Source organism: Ovis aries, chromosome 10 (genome assembly GCF_016772045.2).
Source record: "Ovis aries strain OAR_USU_Benz2616 breed Rambouillet chromosome 10, ARS-UI_Ramb_v3.0, whole genome shotgun sequence".
In the NCBI taxonomy this organism is placed as follows: domain Eukaryota; kingdom Metazoa; phylum Chordata; class Mammalia; order Artiodactyla; family Bovidae; genus Ovis; species Ovis aries.
In genome coordinates, this window is record NC_056063.1 from 66881774 (window position 1) to 66906444 (window position 24671).

General features: G+C 36.2%; 1 protein-coding gene across 2 annotated transcripts in view; it reads left to right on the plus strand.

Moving 5' to 3' along the window:
- Positions 1-24671, plus strand: part of GPC5 (glypican 5) — a 1587384-nt gene that overhangs the window by 530899 nt on the left and 1031814 nt on the right. For both annotated transcript variants that reach the window (XM_027973706.3, XM_060394594.1), the window contains exon 6: positions 2535-2655. In XM_027973706.3, the coding sequence (XP_027829507.2) occupies positions 2535-2655 (121 nt within the window). The remainder of the gene's footprint in view (positions 1-2534; positions 2656-24671) is intronic.

Here is a 24671-nt window from a genome sequence, read left to right on the forward strand (position 1 = left end):
CTGCCTGCAATGCAGGAGACCCGGGTTTGATCCCTGGTTCGGGGAGATCCCCTAGAGAAGGAAATGGCAACCCACTCCAGTACTCTTGCCTGGAAAATTCCATGGACTGAGGAGCATGATAGGCTACAGTCCATGGGGTCGCAAATACTTGGACACGACTGAGCGACTTTACTTTCACTTTATGGTTTACTTGATTCTTCCTAACTAAAGAGCATTACCATTAGTAGATATTAATAACATACGCATAATTGTTTTCCCTCTACTATTTGTTATTGGATATTGCCAAGTGCCTAATTTATACTGAATTACCTAACTGTAAACCTATTTCGGCATAAAGAAATGGATTCAAGGTTGTTTTAAAAATAAAAAGATTTATTAATAGTTTTATTCTTGTCATATCCAATTGATGTTATCCATATCAAAGAATTCCATCATTTATTATCATAGGAAGGACCAGATTTGTGATTATTTTTGAAAATTGATCATTGAGTTTGCATTATCTTGCAAATAACTGAGTATTCTTTGAAACTCCTTTTATTTGGCCATATTCTCAACAGTGGAACCTACTTTTATCTTTTCAAAGACTTTCCATTGCTGTAGAAAATTCAAAGGGTGCACATGGATAATTGTGACACTCTATTCAAATATAGAGAAAGCCCATTACTTTACAAATATGTGAAAATGCTTCCTGAAGTCTCTGAGGCCACTTTATTATGATACTTTAATGTAAGCGACATATTACTCAGAGGAGAGTCTTAAGCATAGAGGGGATGGAATCTTCAGGGCATGTCCCCCACATCATACTCTCTCCCATTTTTTCTCTCCCTTTGTAAATAAAAGCCTAGATATTCTTCTCTTTCCATTTCCCCTGCTGGGAGGTCATTGTTTGCTCTGGAGTTCACATTAATTACATCATCTGAGGCCTATCTTTTTCCCTAATACTCCAAGGACTAACTCAAGATATAATTTCTCCTTTAGTATTTCCCTGAGTGTCTTGGTCCAAATGTCCTTCTGCATACGTTCAATGTTTTCTACTTGTGTTATCCTTACCTCTCGCCAGGCATGTACTTTTCCTTCTATCTAATCCTGTGACATACTGAACATCCCTTTCATTCTTCGTGCTGTACTTGAGCTGTTTACTTGTCTTTATGCTACACCACACTGTCAGGAAAATGAGGATAAGTTATATTATTGGAATTTGAATTAAAACTTTTAAAAATAATGAAATGTAATGAATGAATGCATGAATGAACAAGTTAATTAATATATTATATTCCCAGGTATACAATGAACACTGTGAGAAGACAAATTGAGTCTTATACCTTCTTATAATCCCAGTCATGTAGCAAAGGACTGGAATATAGGAAGGGACACTTAGATTAAATATTTGCATGAATAATAAGTTGACATATTTCAACTATATGTATGTATATATATAAATATATACACACACACATACACAAATATACACATATATATGCTGAAGCTGAAGCACCAATATTTTGGCCACGTGTTGCAAAGAGCCAACTCACAGGAAAATACGCTGATGCTGGGAAAGATTGAGGGCAGAAGAAGGGGGCGACAGAGGATGAGATGGTTGGATGGCATCACTGACTCAGTGGACATGAGTTTGAGCAAACTCCGGGAGACAGTGAAGGACAGGGAAGCCTGGAGTGCTATAGTCCATGGAGTTGCAAAGAGTCAGATATTACTTAGCAACTGAACAACAACAATATAAATGTGTGTGTGTGTGTATATGTGTGTGTGTGTATATGTGTGTGTGTGTATATGTGTGTGTGTGTGTGTGCATGCTAGGTCACTTTGGTCATGTTGATTCTATGCGACCCTATGGACTGTAGCCTTCTAGGCTCCTCTGTCCATGGGATTCTCCAGGCAAGAATACTGGAGTGGGTTGCCATGCTCTCCTCCAGGGGACCTTCCTGACCCTTTAGTGGATCAAACCCATATCTCTTATGTCTCCTGAATTGGCATGAGGGTTTTCTACTACTAACACCACCTGGGAAGCCCATGTGTATGTATGTAGGTATATATATGAATATATATATATATATATTTATATATCCTCTCTCTCTCTCACACACACACACACACGCACACATATATATATATTTTGTAGTCCAATATGTAAAATAACTTGAGATTCATCTAAATGCTATATAAAATGAAATAAAGTGCCCAGATAATATGGATTCAGAATATGTATAATTCAGCAAGAAATTGTGAAAGATTAGGATGTCTATTAACTTTTTCTAGCATATTGGTAAGTAGCATTAAAAACCCAGTTTTTGGTTGGGTCTTTTGAGAGGATAACAATAAAATAGTCTCTATTTGCATGCTAAGTTTTTACCAGGAAAATAAACATTGCAGCTATGCCAGGTTTAATTCCAAGAAAAAATACATTATACATTCTTAAAGGAGTAAAATTCTGAACCCAAATCTGTTCAAAAATTTGTGGCAGAGAATACTGTGACCACATTATTAAGTCACGTGTCTTTCATTTTTCACTTTGGTAGCTATACTCAGCGTGTCGTTGGAAATGGAATCAAAGCCCAATCTGGAAATCCCGAAGTCAAAGTCAAAGGAACCGATCCTGTGATAAATCAGATTATTGATAAACTGAGGCATGTTATTCAGGTAAGTGCTGATGTTCTATGTATTTTTATTCTGAATTATACAGAATGAGTGATGGATGTGATCAATCTGTAAATCCTATGTGATAATCCTATCTGAAGTTCAATATTGAAAGAAATTATTTGTGTCTAGAGTTTTGGAAATACTTGGCTGAGTGATTTTCATATGTAGTGTGCAGCAGTATTTTAACAGATAGTTATGTATCTGTAGAAAGAGAACTTAGCTTCAGGATTTCAATAAATAATGAGACTCTCAGGATAAGCTTCATCCCTAACAAATATGGTAGAAAAAAGATGGGAAATCCTGTTGTAGGTAATAAGAATGGAGCTGCTGTACAAAAATGAGTACACAGATTAAAGAAGACATATTCACAAAGAAATAAATAGATTCTCAAAATATAGGGTTTATTAAAAGTTCTTCACAGGAGGTTTTACTGATATGTTGCCCATTTGGCATAACATTTGCCCCTTCTTGATTCATAACTTTCAAAACCATATCATTTTCAAAGTGGCAGCAGGAAATAATTCCATTAATAATGCCATTTTTTTTAGCCCTCATGTTAAATTGAGTCCCATTCTTTCATCTTTATATTAGTATGCAGATCTCCAATTATTCATGCTTAAGTTTCCTTCTAGAGTTATGAGATATCAAATAAAATGCTACCTTTGAGATCTGTCTTTTTAAAGTCTATACTAGGATGATATGATTGAAGTTTAGATTTTTACAGAAGATAGCAAAAGTAATATTTTGTACAGGTTTTGTTACAATAGCCACCTTTAATATCTTAGAACATGTTCCCTCCTGAAAAGATCAGGAGAAATTTTGTTTTTGCTGGACTTCTGACTGCTGGTCATATGTGAGCATCCTGGCAGGGGGAGTTGTAATATCCAGTGCAGTTAACAGGATCCACCACAGGATCAGGTTTGAAAAGGTTCGGAAAATCATCTTCTGGAAGTGAGAATTTATTAATTTGGGACTAAGTGTGGGACAATGGAGGGAGTAGAAATAGGAACATATTTAAAAATCTAATCTGTAGATTTAGGTGATCACTTATTTGTGCTTGGTAGTTCATTTTTTAAAAATCATTATAGATATTAAATGAATTTATTAATAGTACTATAAAAATGCCATCTCTCATCATAGGGATAAACAATTATTCCTCTTGTCCTTTTTTGCATATCTAAGTATATGTTTAGCAAAATTTTTCTTAATATATTAGCCCTCAAACACCTTTCTTCTTGGTCTACCATTTTCCACACTGTAATCTCCGCACTTAGAGTCATTAAACAAGTAGGTAGGGATTTTCCTTTGAAAAAAACCACTTTGTAAATGTCTTAATCAATTTATGCCAAGTATTTAATGAATATTTACTGAGTTCCCACCATAGACCTGGTTCTACACAAGGCATTGAGGTACATGAGCAAACAAAGCAGACACAACCCTGCTCTTGTCAGGTTTATATTCTGAGAAAAAAATAAAATGCAGTGTCTGTAACTAAAAATAGAGACAAATCAAGAAAACAGAGCAGGATGAGGTCAGAAAGGCACCTGAGAGAGAGCTAGTGGAGGCCTCGCTGGGGGTGGGGAGGATACTGCTGGGTTGAAACAGTGGCAAGGAGTCACTGGAAAGGAAGAAGAAATCAAAAGAAAATTTGGGAGAACTCTATTTGACACAGAGGAACTAATACATTCAGGGACTTGTGGCAGGAGTAGGTTAATTGTATTCAGAGGACAAACAGAGAACCATGTCACTGAAGCAAAACAAGTACAGGGGAAAAAAGAACATGAATTAAACTAAGGGGAATCTGATAGGCTTTGGTAGGGCATTTCAGATTTCTTCTAAGTAGGAAAGGAAACCATTTAAAGGCTTTAGGCAGAAGATGGTGCAATTTATGTTTTATAAAGATAATTTTGGCTTTACAATGGAAAAATTGACCCTGAGGAGCAAGAATAGAAAAAGAAAGGAACATTGGCAGAAAATCATGGTGATTGGGACTAGAATAAAGAGTGAATAATATGAGAAATGGATGGATTTGGACGAATTTATGGTGAGTGGAATTATCAGGAATTGTTGGTGAATTGGAAATTGGAGCAAAGGAAAGAGAGTATAAGGATGATAAGTAAGTTTGGTGAGGTAATACTATCATTCAGTGAAAAAAAGGAATTCTTGAAGTGGAGGAGGTCTGGGGTTTGGTTGTTGGGTTTGGTTGGTCATGAATGGTTCTCTTAAATTTGAGATGCCTGTTAGACTTTCCAGAGGTGTACCCAGGGTTCTTTGATGTTCCCAGGACTGAAAGTGCACATTTGGGAATGTCACTATACAGATACTATTTAAGTCATGAGACTGTATGAGGTTGCTATTGTCCTGTTAGAATTTACACCAAAACCATTAGAGGAGAATATAAAACAGCAGAATGCTATGAAAAATGTATGCTGTGAAAATCTTCAAATGGAGAAATCATTTATTTAAATGTATGTGGTGCCTTGTAGATACTTACAGAGTTGATCTTAGACATACAAGGTATCTAGTAATATTAACTTTTTGTGGCTCAGCTGGTAAAGAATCTGTCTGCAATCTTGCCCGCAGTAGTAGATATAATGGTCATCTGAGTTAAATTCACCCATTCCAGAGACTCCTAATATTCCAAAGACTCCTAATAAGAGGAATATCTGCTAGATATAAATCTTTTCACAACTTTTTTCTTTTGCGATTAATTTCTGGGTATTTTAACCAAGAGTCCTTCCATTAATAATTTTAGGTACTTTGATAAATCTTGCTAAATTTTTCTCCTTGAAAATTATAGGAATTTATATGTGAAGCAAAGTGTATGTGTCAGCTTCCCCTACATATTGAGGGTATATGTGAGATCCTGGCAGCGACCATACATCAGTGTTAGGAAATAGTACGGTGCTCTAGGGACCAAAGTAGCAGCATTTTAGAAATGTTACCCTGAGTTCATCACCTGAGAGTACTCTAAGAATGGCCAAAATGAATATTTTTAATTAGAAAATAGCTTATAAAATTTTCCAAGTTTTCCTAGAGAAAGGTTGTAGCAAAAACAGACTTAATATTATTTAATTGATTAGAATAAGCCCTATGTTTAATTCCTGCCAAGAAAAAAATTGAAAGAAAATTCAATATAAATGAATAGTCTGGGTTATAGCTTGGTCCTCAGGGACTATCTCAAGCCCTTCAAAGTCCACTCAGTGCCTCTGAAGATTCTTCTGAATTGGAAACAAGACCTTGGAGACAAGAAGGTAGTCAATCCCGGTTTTCCTTCATCTGTGATTCTGGCATCTTTTACTAGACAAGCCACCATACAAACCCTCAGGGGGAATATCTGACAGTTTCCTACATTCCACAGTCACTATGTAAAATGGGCATTGCTTTCGCTTTTGAAAACTACCTGCAATAAATATAATTTAGCCATTAACCTTCCAGTGAGGAATTGTCTAAAGGTAGGAATTATGAAAGATTAACATAAACTTTCTTCAGATGCTTGCAGCAGCTTAAACTGCCTTTTGATAATAGTTTGGAAGGGCTTCCCAGGTGGCCCTAGTGGTAAAGAATCCTCCTGCCAATGCTGGAGACATGGAGATGCAGTTTTGATCCCTGGTTTGAGAAGATCCCCTGGAGAAGGAATTGGCAACTCACTCCAGTGTTCTTGCCTGGGAAAATCCCACGGACATAGGAGCCTGGCAGGCTACAGTCCATGGGGTCGCAAAGAGTCCGGCACAACCAAGCACATGAACACAATAGATTGGAAATAGCACTTGATTCCTCTTAGAACATCTGAGAGAATAAATATATGAATGTTTTAATTCAGACTTTTTCCTGAAGGCAATGGCACCCCACTCCAGTACTCTTGCCTGGAAAATTCCATGGACGGAGGAGCCTGGTAGGCTGCAGTCCATGGGGTCGCGAAGAGTCGGAAATGACTGAGCGATTTCCCTTTCACTTTTCACTTTCATGCATTGGAGAAGGAAATGGCAACCCACTCCAGTGTTCTTGCCTGGAGAATCCCAGGGACGGGGGAATCTGGTGGGCTGCCATCTATGGGGTCACACAGAGTCGGACATGACTGAAGCGACTTAGCAGCAGCAGCAAACTTATTCTGAAACTTCTTGTTCATATTGACTACGTTTAGGAAATGTTGTCAGCAAAAAAGTCATAGTTATGCCCCAATTTATCTATAAGCATTAAATAACATCAATTATTTTTCAAAGAAAATGATGTCAATGGTTAAAATCCTAACTGCTAAGCACTGTTAGCTGTGAACGATAATGACCCATTGCTTAGAAGCTACTTTACCTGCTTTCAATATGAAACATAAAAAGTAATATCATAGTAATTTTCTATAAATCTTTTATTGCAAAACCAATGTTACAGTGTTGCTAAAAGTAGTAGGTTTAAGTAATATTTTATTTCTTTGAACAATTCCAATACATATAAGTTACTATTGGTTTCTATTAAATATTCATTTTTATAGAGAGACTATAACTTCTTTAGAAAACTGTCTTCCTGTACAAAATAAATTTGATTTTTAAATGTGAGAAAAGCAATGATCATAACCATTTGTTTAAAGTTACAAAATATGTAGATATTTTATAATATATATTTCAGTAATCATGACCTGCTGGGTTCAAGCAGAGATGAGAGACTTTTATGTGGGAAAAGACTGCTAAGTTGCCTCTTTGCTTTTATTTCAAATATTTTCCTAGGATACCAGTATGATAAATAGTAACTTTAGAGCTATGATAGGCTATGATGAAATTCTAATTGAGATCTCAATGGATAAGGTTAGCATTTATAAATACAAAAAATAATGACACAGGATTTAAAAAATATATTAGTGTCTCAAAATTTCTGAATCCTGAAAACTGTCTAAACTTTTTTCATTAAATCACCTACTATAAGACGCTTTTAGGAAACCTTTTCCTGTTAATAACTTCAGTTCAGTTCAGTTCAGTTCAGTTACTCAGTTGTGTCCGACTCTTTGCGACCCCATGAATTGCAGCATGCCAGGCCTCCCTGTCCATCACCAACTCCCGGAGTTCACTCAGATTCACGTCCATCATCCAGCCATCTCATCCTCTGTCGTCCCCTTCTCCTCCTGCCCCCAATCCCTCCCAGCATCAAAGTCTTTTCCAATGAGTCAACTCTTCGCATGAGGTGGCCAAAGTACTGGAATTTCAGCTTTCGCATCATTCCTTCCAAAGAAATCCCAGGGTTGATCTCCTTCAGAATGGACTGGTTGGATCTCCTTATCACTGCTACAAAGAGCCAGTTGGTCAGTTTCTAATTAGAAACTATTTGACCACAAAGTGTCAGCTGACTGTGAACTTCTTTCATTTGTACCAACTTCCTTCCTTGCTCAGATAATCACTACAGCACCCTGACTCCTTCCTCCTGATCTCTGCTACACACCAATGTCATGTCCCCAGGCTCACTGTATTAATATTTCAGAAGGATAGTCACTTCTTGATTTTGTATTAGCAATGCAGTAGTGACCAAAGCCCATTTAACTTTCGGTTCAGCAGAAAACACTTGAAATGCACTGAATAATTTTGAACGGTTATCTAATTTAGCAATTTGTTTGGTCTGAGTAAAGTCAATGGAAGGTTGCTTTCTGAAGTGTTTAGTATAATGCACTCACTTCACTATTGGCCATTTCATTAAAAAAATCAATTGTCAGCATAAAACCAAACTTTTCAATTACTGTAAAATCAACTAGAAATGCAAGTTTAAAATATCTTTTTGAAAGTAATGGGATTTGGATTGGCCATTTGTAATTTATATATTATCATTTAAAGAGAATGTAGCTGTTTTGTGTTGGGTAAAATTTTGACTTTGTATTTACTCTGATGCTGGTACATCATCATTACCTAGTAAGATTTAAGCCATTTATTTGCCAGGTTTTATTTGTCAAACATATTGAAAAAATTTCGGACAAACTTTTATACTTTTTATTTAGGTGATTAGAACAAACAACAGCCATTTATGGATTAAAATATTTAATCTTTCTGTTTAAAATGTATTGTTAAGTATGGCTTGTTTCACAAAATGAGATTGTAGCCATCTCTCACTGAAATCAGATTTCTATAGCTTTATATTATAAATAGTTCTCATTTATAAGTAAGAAAAGTAATATTTGACAATTAGTAGATGTAACTATCCATTCAGCAACTTTAAAAAACTAAAAATAATTTTTTTTTAGTTCAATAAAATTCACTTGCCACAGTATAGCTAGGTGCTAAAGAACATGACTTTTGAGTTATCACAAGGCATATGACTAAATTCCAGCTCTTGTAGGCACTAGGTGTGTGCTGATAGTCACTTTATTGGTATCTTTGTCTCAAAATAATTTTGATTTATATCAAAAAGACAAATAACAAATGCAGGATGTGAAGAAAGTGGAGCCCTCAAACATTGTTGGTGGAATGTAAAATTTTGCAACTACTTTGAAAAGTAGGTAGTTCTCCCGAAGATTAAACATAGACTTACTATATGCTCAGAAATCCCACTGCTATGTACACATCCAGGGGAAAAGAAAGCCTATGTTTACACAAAATTTTGTATGCAGATGTTGATAGCATTATTTGTAATATTCAAAAAGTAGAAATAACTCCTTTTCCCCCCTTGCAGTCTGGAGGTGTATTTTCTGGGGAAAAACTCTAATAGGATGATTCTTGGCTTATAACTGCTGCCAGCATACAGAGCAGAGTGAATCACAAGACAGGAAACAGAGGAACTAAGTGAAAAGTCACAAACTGACCAGCTTATTTGCAGAATGCTAGCATGCAAGTGGAGAAGGCAATGGCACCCCACTCCAGCATTCTTGCCTGGAAAATCCCATGGACAGAGGAGCCTGGAAGGCTGTAGTCCATGGGGTCGCTAAGAGTTGGGCACGACTGAGAGACTTCACTTTCACTTTTCACTTTCATGCACTGGAGAAGGAAATGGCAACCCACTCCAGTATTCTTGCCTGGAGAATCCCAGGGACAGAGGAGCCTAGTGGGCTGTCATCTATGGGGTCGCATAGAGTCGGACACGACTGAAGTGACTTAGCTGCAGCAGCAGCATGCAAGTACAAACCACTCATGTAGAAAATTAGATAACTCTTCTTTGAAGAAACTGATCAATTCGAGGGCAAATAATTCCATATACCAATTGGGTCTACACCCATTGCTGGTGAAATCCTCTATTATAGCTTATATATATATATATACACAATAATTTCCGGGTAGTTTCTAATGCCCAATATCAGTGGACAATTAAGGATCACTGGTGCACTGAAGAAAAGTATGAAGAAACATGCTAAAGCATAATACTAACAAAAAAGAAATGAGAAAATACAGACAAAATAGGAAGAAGCAAATACACAAAAGCTATATGGATGTATGTGTGTTCAGTCATGTCTGACTCTTTGTAACCCTGTGGACTGTAGCCCACCAGGCTTCTCGGTCTATGGGATTTTCCAGGCAAGAATACTGGAGTGGGTTGCCATTTTCTTCTCCAAGGGATCTTTCCAGCCCCGGGATCAAACCCATGTTTTCTGCGTCTCCTGGAGACATTGGTGGGCAGATTCTTTACCACTAGTGCCAATTGCAAAGTCCAAAAAGCTATATGAATATCCTCCAAAAAATTCATAAATAAATTGTATCCTTAAAACAATAATACATGGCTTCTAAAAACTTAATAAAAGAATAAGAAAAAGCTTCTGGAAATTAAGAATATGTAAAAATTTACAATTTAATATATGGGTTTTAAAGATAAAGTTGAAGAAATATTCTGTAAAATAATGACACAAAAAAGAGAGAAGGAAATAGAGTAGTAAAATGATGATATGTTAAAATTTTACTCTAGGAGATCCTTATAATAAGAATTTCTTAGAAAAGAACCAAACTAATACAGAGAAGGAATTTATCATTTAAATAATAAACCATTTTTTCCAGAAATGAAAAGTTATGATTCCAGATTGAATCCACCAAGCAACCATTACAATAATTATGACACTAAAATCTTCCAGTGGAAGAAAACAACTGAACAAAATACATACAAATCCATGCAAAGAAAGGGGATCAGATCCATAATTTCTTATTGGTAGGAATACTAAAAGCAAATAGAAAAGCAATACCTTCAAATTATGGGACAAATGATTTCTGACCTGAAATTCTATACGTAGTTGAAATAGCAATCAAGTATAAGGGTATATTAGAAAGTTTTACTGATAAGTAAAAATACACAAATTTGTATACCTTCTTTTTAAAGCTTTGGCAAACAGTAATTAAGAAATGAGAAGATACGGGGTCCAGGAAACATGACGTTGAATACATCAGATTAGGGAAAAGGATGACTATGGGAGGAAATTTTGCAAGCCAGAAAGAAAAAAAGAATGACTCACTTGAAGCAATGTGTTGGAATTTATGGGTAAGGGGTGGGGGTGGGGGGGAAATGTATTTGGCAGATTTGCTAGAGCATTTGAGAAAAAAATTAGATAGATACAAGGCAAAGTCTGCAAATGGATAGATCCTATGGCAATTATCGGAGAAGGCAATGGCACCCCACTCCAGTACTCTTGCCTGGAAAATCCATGGACGGAGGAGCCTGGTAGGCTGCAGTCCATGGGGTGGGTAAGAGTGGCACATGACTGAGCGACTTCACTTTCACTTTTCTCTTTCATGCATTGGAGAAGGAAATGGCAGCACACTCCAGTGTTCTTGCTTGGAGAATCCCAGGGATGGGGGAGCCTGGTGGGGGTCGCACAGAGTCGGACAGGACTGAAGCAACTTAACAGTAGCAGTTCAGTTCAGTTCAGTTCAGTCGCTCAGTCATGTCCGACTCTTTGCGACCCCATGAATCGCAGCACGCCAGGCCTCCCTGTTCATCACCATCTCCCGGAGTTCACTCAGACACATCCATTGAGTCCGTGATGCCATCCAGCCATCTCATCCTCGTTCGTCCCCTTCTCCTCCTGCCCCCAATCCCTCCCAGCATCAAAGTCTTTTCCAATGAGTCAACTCTTCGCATGACGTGGCCAAAGTACTGGAGTTTCAGCTTTAGCATCATTCCTTCCAAAGAAATCCCAGGGTTGATCTCCTTCAGAATCGACTGGTTGCCTGTGGTCCGTGGGGTCGCAAAGAGTCGGACATGACTGAAGCAACTGAGCATGCAAGCAAATGGCAATTGTAGATTATAGGAAAGCCAAAACGTTTTCATGAAAAGATATATAATCATAGTACACTGTTTTCCTAAACTGAATATTTGTAGATACAACTATTACTGTAATCACAACTTTGCTAAAATTAATAAGTTAATTGGATGGGGAAAAGGAAGTGAAGTGAAGTCGCTCAGTCGTGTCCAACTCTTTGTGACCCCATGGACTGTAGCCTACCAAGCTCCTCTGTCCATGGGATTTTCCAGGCAATAGTACTGGAGTGGATTGCCGTTTCTTTCTCCAGAGGATCTTCCCAACCCAGGGATCGAACCCAGGTTTCCTGCATTGTAGATAGACGCTTTACCACCTGAGCCACCAGGGAAGTAAGTGAAGTATATTGGTATAACAGAAAATCAACAATTATTGCTAAGATGATAGTAAGAAACAGAAACGTTACCTATTGAATAAAGGTTTAGACATGTAAGGTTAATGCTAGAACAATCAGTTGGGTTGATTATTACTACCCACAGGCAGGAAACATGGTATATAAAGTGCTTTGGGTGTAGGAATATTTTTTTTTTAATTTTAATAGACATTTGGTACTACTCATTTTTAAATAAATATATTTATTATCCTGACCATTATAAATATAATTTAAAAAAAAGAAAAACTTTGTATCATGTTTTTTGTGGAACTGCAACATTTGGTCTTTTATATCTCAAACTTGATCCTCCTCTTTTTACACTGTTCTTATAGCTACTCTCCCTATACTCCTCACTGTTTCAATTCTTTCAATATCCCAGGTTCCTTCTTACTTCTAAGTCTTCCATTCTCTCTCTCTTTTATTTTTAAGAAAAACACTTTTACTTGGGAAAAACTGCATCTCTTTTCTCTGTATCTGATAGTCATTCATGATGTCTCAGTTTCCCCAGTGAAGAAACATGTTCCTACATTCTTCTTGGCACTCTGAAACTGACTTACAAGAGCACTTTAGAAAAGAGATATTAAAAATAAAAAAAAATCAACAACCAGGGTATTGATTATATCCACAGTGACCTCTTTTTCTCTGTGCCCATTTTCTGTACCCAAAATATCTTGGTTAGCCCACTCATTATTTCTGACCTTAAAGTTTGTCTTCCTATTCACTGATTTTAGTGTTTTGAACCATATCTAGCAAACTTGACTAATCTTTAAGTTTGAAATTGGCCAGTATATTTGCTCTGATTAAGTACTGCTGAGAAACTCCTCCTCTAGCTTTTTTCTGGATATTAATTCAGGTTCATAGTTTTACCACTCATTGACTTCTGGTTAGCTGGGGTTATAGTCGTTCATAAAGCTTCCCAATCAAACAACCCAGCTTTGCTCTTCTTGTTATTCACAGTTTTCTGGGTCATGTACTGTCCTCTCCTAGCAAATGTCACAACTTGACTCCCAATACCCCCTAAGCCTGGCATGCAAAATGAACCCACCTAATGATCTTTGGTAGCACTCCTTTGCCAAATGATTGGCTCATGCATAGCTTTCAGCAGGCATATTATGGGCCATAATGCTTTGCAGACTCAATAAATGTAGTCTATAATCACTTGAATGTCATTTTATGAATGTATTTTGAAGATGTAATTTGGCAGAGCAGAATGGTTCTAGATATATCTTGCAGGTAAGTGGTCCTTAACCAGAAAGTGAAAGTGAAGTCGCTCAGTCGTGTCTGACTCTATGAGACCCCATGGACTACTGTAGCCCGCCAGGCTCCTCTGTCCATGGGATTCTCCATGAATACTGGAGTGGGTTGCCATTTCCTTCTCCAGGGGATCTTCCTGACCCAGAGATCGAACCCAGGTCTCCCACACTGCAGGCAGACGCTTTACTGTCTGAGCCACTAGGGAAGCACCTTAACCAGATGGCCCCCTATAGTTTTATTTTTTTCCATTTTATTTATTTATTTAAATTCATTTATTTTAATTGGAAGCTAATTACTTTATAGAACCCTTTATAGTTTTGAAGCAGTGAATGCACCTTGAAAGTAGGCTGACTTATGAGAGGAAAATGGTCACAGGGAATCAATGGGAAAGTTTCTTAGACACAGGAATATTAAAGAAGTGAAATAAATACTGTATAAAGATTCATTAAAAACTAGGCTAAGTAAAAGTCCTATGATAAAATGATAAAATTAGAATATGAATTGTAACAACCTTAAGAAATGTGAAAAGTCCTATGAATGTAAATTCTGCCTCTGTTATGTGTTTAGCATTGATGTGGTAGAAAATCGGTTTCATTAGAAATAAAACAAATCATGAATTTTATAGTAATGAGTTTGAAGAGGTACTTATATACCTTTATACAAGGCAGATCATTTACTATTTCTGAAAATAATCATTTTGAAATTTTATATCTGGAAATATATTATCAAGCCAACCCTGAAACTCATTAAACAGATGGTAAAATCTAATTTAACTTCCTTTAACGCTCCTTTTCTTTTTATCTTATAAAAGCAATTGAGCTTGTCAGCTTTTAATTACAAAAGAGTAATTTGAATTTTTTAGATATGTATAACAAACCAAGATAGTTGCTAAATTTACTATATCCTAGTGACTTCCTATTGTGCACATTGATTTTTAATTTAATGATAAGAAAATCCTCTTAAGATTTTTGTGAAAGAATCACATTATCAGAAGAGTAGTTAAAATTTCTAGAAAATAAATGTTCTTGAGGCATGTAATAGATCTTGAAATGAGACCTAATTCTTAAAGATTTTAAAATATTTGATTTGCACCCATTAAAATTTATATGAAGTTTAAATTTTATAATTTGCCATTTTTTAAAAAGTGTAAAACATACTTCAATAATATCAAAATGAGTTATTTATACATTTTAATTGTGAAGTATCTATGTTTTGACTGTGTACTGTGTTATTTCATTGATAAAAAATGAGTAGCAAAATTATTATGTCATCCAAGGACGCAATAACCTTATTATAAAACTTATTTTCAATGTCTATTTTACAAATATTCTCACAATTAGAAAAATTTTCATGTTTCTTTGCTAATTCATTATAGCATCATCTTTTAACCCAATCTTAAAAAATATTGCATCTCCACATGTAGCTTCATTTCTTGAGTTTGTAACAAGGGAAAATATTCAAAGTATTCTCCATTTAATGCTGCTTGTGATACCTTTTAACTACCATCTCCATTATATAATGGGCCAGACTTGTATTTACTCACTGTGTCTAGAATAGAGCATGCAAACATAAGAATTTCAATATCTGTTGAATGAATGAATGGAATTCATAGTTAAATTGATCACTACATGTAAAATTTAAATGGAACAGAAAAGTGAATGTTCCTAATGATCAAATACTAACTTTTTAATATCGTTCTTACTCAGTTGTTGACTCATTTATTCACTGAACAGTGTGGTTTAGTAGTCCCTAGGAGTTAGGTACAGTAATAGATACAGGGAGCACACAAAATGATTTAAATGAGAATGTTGATGAGAAACAATGTGTGTTGCACTTAAGAACTAGTCTGCTGCTGATCAAGTAAGGGAAGGATGTCTGACCATATTTCTTTACTTCATTCAACAAATATTATTGAGGCTGTACTATGGATCAGGAGATTTCCTAAGTAGTAGATATATAAAATTGAATAAGATTCTACCTACTTGTAGCAAAATATTGCTATAATAAAAAGGATAAAGAAGTTCATTTTGTGAGATTTCTGATCTAGCTTCAGAGAATTTATCCCAGTTCCAGGAATGTAGAAGGCATTCAATTGAGGTTGAATATGAAATGAAGGAGAAGATATTTCATAAAATACTGTGGTACCACTTACTTCAGTTAGAATATAGTTATAACTTATTTTTAAAATATGATGTGCACATAATAGATGTGATGATTGAATAACAGAAATGTTGGACAATGATGCCTTTGAAGAAGTCAACTATTCTCTGTTTAAAAACCATGTAAAACGTAGAGAAATATGTTAGTAAGCATTTTTTCTTGTTCACGTATTGCGGTCAGCTGCGATTCAGCCAATCTACATTGGGTTGAGCTGGGATGTGCTTGAGTTCAGATCTGTTGCACATGTTGTTCATCCTCCTCTGATCAGAGAACTGGAAGCATGTTAATACTATGACAGAAGTCAGGACTTCAAACACATCTATGCAAAAGCATACTAGCCTTTAGCTGCAGTAGATTTTCTAAGATAAATCTTTGGCCAAACCAAAGTTACATAGCAAAGACCTAAGTGAGAGCTATAACCCTCTCCACCAGCAACCTCTCTGCCAGGGATGGAGCTGGGAGTGAGAGTGAACAATTGCCCTCAAACATCTAATGTTTTTACTTGTTTGAATAGGCTTTGCCTAGAGAAGGCGATGGCACCCCACTCCAGTACTCTTGCCTGGAAAATCCCATGGACAGAGGAGCCTGGTAGGCTGCAGTCCATGGGGTCGGGAAGAGTCAGACACGACTGAGCGACTTCACTTTCACTTTTCACTTTCATGCATTGGAGAAGGAAATGGCAACCCACTCCAGTGTTCTTGCCTGGAGAATCCCAGGGACGGGATAGCCTAGTGGGCTGCCGTCTATGGTGTTGCACAAAGTCGGACAGGACTGAAGCCACTTAGCAGCAGCAGCAGCAGCAAATATAGCACAATGCAAAGCTCCTATTTGAACTCTTCTTCACATTCATTGGGCTTCCCTGGTGGCTCAGATGGTAAAGCGTCTGCCCGCAATGCGGGAGACTTGGGTTCGATCCAGGGATCAGGAAGATCCCTGGAGAAAAAAATGGCAATTCACTCCAGCACTCTTGCCTGGAAAATCTCATAAATGGAGGAGCCTGATAGGCTATAGACCATGGGTTCCCAAAAAGTCAAACACAACTCAGTGGACTTCACTTTCACTTTTCATATTCATGGTGCTACATATTTTCACTCTGATTATATTCTCATGAACTTTCTTCTTGTAAAAACCTGAAAACTGTATACTTAAATGTATTAGATCAGGAAAGGCATAACTTAAATCATGTGAAAAATATTTCTCAATATTTTTAGTGTTTTGTGTGATTGTTAGTAGTATTATGAGAGCAAAATACTTGAATGATAGAATTTAGGTCTAAGTCAGATATTGATTTATTTTAATGAACTACACAAATCAGAGTAAATTACAAGTAAATAAATTATGTTTGAAATACTTATTTGAACTGAAAATGAGATTGGATTTTCATGTTAAACATTTGGACTTTAATTATTTTGTTAGGATTGGTTTATTAAGACATAATTAGTAAAATTATCAGTAGAAAAACATGTGCTATAATTAAATCATTTAAATAATCACTTCTTGAAGTCTTAATAGGCTAGATTTCTTAATTCATTAAAGCTGATAAGAGTTCTCTGTAAATACAATTTATTATCAGTAAGTTTGCTTTTCTAGAAATGATACAAAATTTAGAACTATGCATTAACATTTAATAACAATATGCTATTCTGATATTGACACATGATGTCTATCTACAAAACATGTAAGAAGGCAGAAATATAGGTAATTAGAATGATTGCAACCTGTTCGCCTTAGCAATTACCAACAGTGCTAGAATTTTTGTATCTTAGGAAAAACATAGATAATTTTAGAGTTGGACTCAGTTCCATTTTCAATCTAGAAAGTACTACTTATATACTGAGGTTATGTTAATAGAGTACCAGTGTTTCCAAACGTAATATATTATTTTCTGTTTCTTCTATTCCATACTGAAAATTTGTTTAACAAAACAAGACACTCAACCTTATAGTATAAGGAAACTAGTATAGACATCTTAGACTATTCCTCCTAAGCCATGAAATTTATCACTGCGATGCAAAGATGGAAGTGAAGTCTTTGGGAAATTGCATACTTTACTAATAATTATTTCTTTTCCTTTAAGAAAATACCTTAATGGACAGGAGTATGGAAATGTCCAAGAGATGTTCTTGAAGTATCTGGAACAATATTCCTCCTAGCACATAGTCCTAGCAAACTCAACAAATAGATCCATATAAGTGAAATAAACTCTGTGCAACTGATTTTGTATGTGAGATTGTGTGTTCATATGTATGTACACACATATCTGTGTATTCTCAATCTGTCTGTTATGGAATTGTCAAGATAAATTGACTGATAACTCCACTGTGTTTAAGAAACATAACCTGATAAACAGACAGTCTTAACAAGAAAAAAAACAACAAAATACTTTGGTTGTTCCCAATACTTCTCACTGCATGTCAGTCACTTTCTCCCTGGCTGTATCTCTGGCAAAACTAGTCTCTAAACACCTGTTTCACTCAGAGACACTAGTTGTTGTAAACGACTTTAATGAACATTTTACCTACTTTTTGTCATTTTATATGATATCCCCCAGGGGATCAAGCAGAAGGGCTTATATGGAGTATTTTACATGACTTCATGAAGTAAAGAAAAAAAAATTGTGTTTATAATGTGATCAGATTGATAGACTGTCCTTCTATTAAGCAAGTAACCATGCATTAAGTTTTAGTATGGTAGATCAGAGTGAAGAATTCTCAAAGTTTATTTGTTGTGGCAGCCAACAGTTGGTCACGTTGCACATTTCAAAGTTACAAAGGAACCTCATGATAGTACAAATGCAGGTCAGGAGAATTTTAAGTGAAGCTAGAGCAAGAGTTTCTGAAGTTGACAACATCAGGAAAGCAACCTCTGGAAGGAAGCAGGCACCCAGGGGACTCTAGAAATGATTTTTCAAATCCTATATGCCTGGAATTTCAGACATTGTTACCCCATTCTCCTTTACTAAGATATAACTCAGGGTTATAATATCAAAAATTAATTAAAAAATAAAAACAGAGGAGGTAGTGGGAGGGAGGCTCCAGAGGGAGGGGATAATATATCTATGTATAGCTGATTCCAACCTAGATAGCATATTCAAAAGCAGAGACATTACTTTGCCGACTAAGGTCCGTCTAGTCAAGGCTATGGTTTTTCCAGTAGTCATGTATGGATGTGAGAGTTGGACTGCGAAGAAGGCTGAGCGCTGAAGAATTGATGCTTTTGAACTGTGGTGTTGGAGAAGCCTCTTGAGAGTCCCTGGGACTGCAAGGAGATCCAACCAGTCCATTCTGAAGGAGATCAACAGAAATACTGTTGATATTTCTCCCTGCAATCTCGATTCTAGCTTCTGTTTCATCCAGCCCACCATTTTAAGATATACTCTGCATGTAAGTTAAATAAGAAGGGTGATAATATACCTTCCCACTCTAGTCCATAAAAAACTCCCTTAGAAATCTCTGATGCTCTCAGGGTCAAATGCTCACAATTCAGTGGCCGTCACATCTAAATTCTTTGGGAGCCATCCATGCTTCACTTCACCTTTATTTTTGTTATTTTTCACTCTCCTCAGATAAGAAGCTTCATTTTTGTTGTTTTTCTCTCTGTTCAGATAAGAAGCTGCAATTTGTATGAGCACTAAAAGTGTAGTCTTACTGGAAAAAATGAAAAAGTAAACAAAAGATAGATCAAGGGACTTTATAGCCACAACATGTCTGAAGTCTGAGGAACAAAACATGAAGAGAGAGAGAATAGTGAAAACTAGCAGGATATTAAAGGGGCATATACTAATTTCTTCAATTTTGACTTCAAAGAAATAACAATAATTCACAGACTGTCTTCTAAATACCAATTTCACAAATGTAAGTATTTTTGAAATTTTCCTTTCTTAATCCCTTTCCTTGACAGTGAAGCCCAGAGGAGAATACCTAGATTCAGTTTCCATCGCAAATACCCTCCAAGTCCTATTCTGAAGGATTCAGAAATCTTTCTTGAGTGGAGTAAACTTCAGATTTCTTTCTGATGGCTCTGGCAGTTTCTATTTAGGTTTAGCTCCTTCCAGCCTTAATACATCATAATCACTTGAGCTTTTTTTTAGTGGACTGCTTGTGCTATTATTTTAATAATCATGATATGGTGGATAACGATATTTTATTCTTAATTGACTGTGAATTTTACTCGTTGACATTTCTGAAGCATTCACCAAAATTCAAGAATTCCGAGTCAAATGGTCACTAAAGCAGGAAAAAATATTTATGCATATGCCTTTCAAAGAGTGGGGCTTCCCCAGTGGCCCAGTGGTAAAGAATCGCCTGCCAGTGCAAGAGTTGCAGGAGACATGAGTTTGATCCCTGGGTGGGAAGATTCCTGGAGGAGGGAATGGTAACCCATTCCAGTATTCTTGCCTGGAGAATTCCATAGACAGAGGAGCATGGTGGGCTACAGTCCATGGAGTCTCAAAGAGCTGGACACCACTGAAGTGACTGAGCACTTTCAAAAAGCAGAAACATACCATTTGCTTTTAAAATGAATGTACTTTTTTTGTTTGTTTGTTTCCTGAAGTTTTTGCTGGATTGTTTAACTGCAGAGAATCTTATCATGCACAATCTTAGTTTTCTCATTTTTGAGGATTTCAAAATTAAAATTGGCATTGAGCCACCAATTCATTCTTTTCTCCTTATTGGATGAGTGCACATAGATTGCTTTACCTATATTTTAATTTTCAAGATAAACTTTTGGCGGAATCTTTCATGTTTCATCACCATGTAAGCAGATGTGATTTTTATTCTTTTTCCTTTTCATTGAACAGTTACCTCATTTGAAAATTTTTCACTTGATTTCATTAAGCTTTTTTCGACACTAGCTACATCTGTTGCTACCTGTCTGATTTTTATTTTAATGGGCTGCCTAGGAGCTGGGACCACAATAGTGGTATATTTTCCTGCTCTTTATTTATATACCAATGCTGTTCATTGGTATGGAATTGGTATATTGTCATAGATTTGTTTTTTCCTCTTCAAAGTGTTCTTCCATTACTATTTTTATTTATACCTTTGGAAACATTTTATGGTTACTTGATACATATAACACCAAAGCTCCTTTATAAATTTTTCAGTTTCCCAAATGCACATTGACATATATTATTTAATAGTTACTACAAAATGATCTTGGAGCAATGTATTTTTTTATATAAGAACAATTCTCAATTGTAACTTAAAAGTGATAAACTGGCTTTTGATAAACTAGAATTAATGTACATGTATAAGTTTAATCTTCATGCAAATTGAAGATGACTATGTATTCAGGATTGGTTGCATCATTTGCAAGGTCCAGTGAAAAATGAAAATGTGTTCTCCCCTGTTCAAAAGTTCCTAAGAACTTCAAAATGATTACAGTAGCACAGGCACAGGGTCTTAGTAAACAGGTTGTATGATCATAAAGACAGTCCTTTGTGTATTTTGAGGAAACTAACATCATTACCAGAATGTTATAGAATATTCAGTTCAGTTGCTCAGTCATGTCTGACTCTGGAAATAAAAGATATAAAGAAAGATCACATAGTCAATCTCAAAATCAAAACATGAAATTCTAACATGAATTCTCTGAGAGAACTTACCTTTAGAACCTGATATTTCACCTCTGTATTTCTATTTTTGAATAAATCTATATATAGTTTCTTATTTTTGCCTAAAATTTAACTTTTATAAGTTCTGTTATCCCACATTCTGCCCTAATAAATAATTCAGAAATAACTGTATTTCCTAATGTCATATGGGGGGCCATATGACTTTGTCAATATTCAGCCTTTTTTGACTTACAAAAAGGGCAGTTTTATGTGTTCCCACCTAAGACATAGCAACTCATTAAATATGTGAAGTCAGGAACCATACAAACTCCACCCCGTATTATGAAACACATTCATGTTGTGCTGTGCTTAGTTGCTTCAGTCGTGTCTGACTCATTGTGACCCCATGGACTGTAGCCCGCCAGGCTCCTCTGTCCATGGGATTCTCCAGGCAAGAATACTGCAGTGGGTTGCCATGCCTTCCTCCAGGGGATCTTCCCAACCCAGGGATCTTCCCAACCCAGGGATCGAACCTGGGTGTCCTGCATTGTGGGCAGATTCTTTACTGTCTTAGCCACCAGGGAAGACCCACACATCATGTATCCTTTTCAAAAAATAAAGTCAACCTTTTCACATCCAAATTAATTATTATTTGAATCTTCACCATTATTCATATGAGAAATTTTTCAGATTCTTCAACATGTTGGTTGAGTGCCTCTAACAACTAACTTTATTAATTTTCTTCTTATACTTTGACATTCTTATTGAAAAGAATGATCCAAGTATTTACTAACAGAACCCATAGTGAAACATGTTTACCAGTCTAATGACCTAAAGAAGTCTAAACCGTAACCCCCAATTTTTTTAATCAATGTCTAAGCAATATGTCTACTAGTATAAACTTGTGCAATTCTATGTGAAACCTGAAAAACTTTAATTATATACATTCTTTTATTTATTTTATTTCTTTTTTGCCAACAAAGAATCCCATTGATAATGTCCCATCTTCCATTTTCTATCATTTTCCCCCCAAAATTTTTCTGTTAAAACTGTAACAGTTTCTGTGGAGAAACCTGGTTCTTCCCAATTCTGAGATCTGGGAGGCATACTTGAAATAGGATCTCATAAATTCTGTCTGACATGATAAACAATAAAATCAACAATATTCATATTGTGTATAGAATTATGAGTTCCATAAGGCTCATGTATAACATTAAAAAGCAAATCAGTAAAAATAATTATCTCATAGACTATTGCCTAATTGTTTAATTTTCTGATGAATTCAGCTGACATTGTGTTTAAGAAACATGTTAACCTGATAAACTTATTTATTATTATCCAAAAATAACATTAAGGAAATGGCAACCCACTCCAGTATTCTTGCCTGGAAAATCCCAAGGATGGTGGAGCTTGGAGGGCTACAGTCCATGGGGTCACAGAGTCCCACACTACTAAGCCATTTCACTTTCACTTTCAAAAATAACATTGATACATTGCAGAGCAGTGGATTTCTAGAATTTTGATCTGCTGAGCATTTTTCACCAGGAAATTTTATACAGAAGTCCAATAGGAGAAAACTCTAACTCAATGGAACTTTTTTCTCCACTTGGGCTCTGTATTAATCCCACTATGTAGCCCACTCTCAAAAAATCCAAATCTGAAACAAAGTACGCAGTAAACCTGAATTCTCAGTGGTTTAGCCAAATCAAAACATACCTGTTACTCACATAAAGTCCAAACTCAAGTCAGGCTACTAACCTCCACATTTAAGCTATAGCACTCATTACATGCAACCTTGGGGGCTACCCAAGACAGATGAAGAGAGCTTAAAATAAGGCAGGAGTATTTTCCTGCCTCAACCCCAAAGGGAAGCCCCAAGTTATTTCAACTTGTCTATTAGATATTTTCATAACTGAAGTATCAAGCTAACTGAAAGTCTCTGTAATATCCAGAAGTATGCGGATATTTACTGAGCGTGAACTACCATAGATTCTTTTGCTTCTCATATGCCCCTGACTTTTCTCTGGTAACTCCTATTTACTCCCAAGTCTTCAACCAATTCTCCATGAAATATCGTTCTCTTATACCAAACATGCCATGAAAAATGGGCTGCAAAGAGTTCTATATTTTATTTGCTGAAACAGATGGGAAGACCCAAATTTTGTGTAGCAACAAAAGGATGAAGCTGTGTGCTTTGACAGGCATGGTATGAGGTAGGGATGATGGCCTTTTTTGAAAGTTGGCTCTCTGCGGGACATCTGATGGGATGAGCAGACTTCAGGGCACATCTGAGATATTCCAGTTTTCTGTCTGAAAGCTTTCTGGGTCTGCTCTAGTGGAGGGGTGAGTCCAGAAAATTGAAGACCCCAAAAGTCGAGACATGTCTTATTCATCTTTTGGCCCTGCACAATTAGTCCTGAACCTGGCACCTGCTGGGTTTTAAATTACTTTTAGTTGACATGAAATGAAATCCTCAGCTGCTTGCTAGACAGTTCCAAATCAGGCCCTAAAGCTCAGCACTTCCAGAATCACTCCTTTTATTCCAAATCTTGGTTTCCCTTTAGAGTTTCCAATTTTGATTACAGATACTTTCTGTCATACAGTCTTCTGAACTTGACATTTAGTCTCTAATGGGTCTTGCACATTTTTAATTCTTTATATAGTCAATCATATGCTAAGGATTGTTGCCTCTGCTTCATGCCTTTCTTTCAATTTTATTTCTCCAATCTAAGCCATTCACATATTAGCTTGCAAGTGAACTACTCCTAGCATCAGAAATCTCCTCTTGCAACTGAGAGTTCTGTCAGCATTGTCTCCTTAAAGCGGAATTTAAACCACATTTTTCTAAAAAGGTTCCAGTGACAGTGTGCTAAGTCACTTCAGTATGTCCGACTCTTAGTGATCCTATGGACTGTAGCCCGCCAGGTTCCTCTGTCCATGGGATTCTCCAGGCAACAATACTAGAGTGGGTTGCCATTCCCTTCTCCAGGGGATCTTTCTGACCTAGGGATCGAACTTGATCTTTTATGTCTCCTGCACTGGCAGGCATGTTCTTTACCACTAGCAAGCACCTGGGAAACCCTCAGTGACAATAAGGGTCTTTAATAGGTGCTACATTCAGGGAAACAGAGATGAAAGAGTTTGTTAAGTAAGTAAGCTTATAAAATCTGTCTTAAAGTTGAGTAGAATATACTTTTTGTTGCTGTATTAGTGTATATTAGAGATTTCTAAACAGGCTTTGTGCATACAGAATTTTTCTAATATATTTAACAAAAGAATCTGTTTTTTTAGAGGTATTCTTTCAGAAATGCCATAGACTAAACTTTCAAGGATTTCTCATTATCAACAGAATCACATCCAGATGGTTTAGTATTCTATTCAAGGCTTTCCACAACAGGCTTACTTAAAGAACGTTTTCTTTTTTCTCATGTGTTTTTTGCTCAGACCAGTTTGTACTATTCAACTCT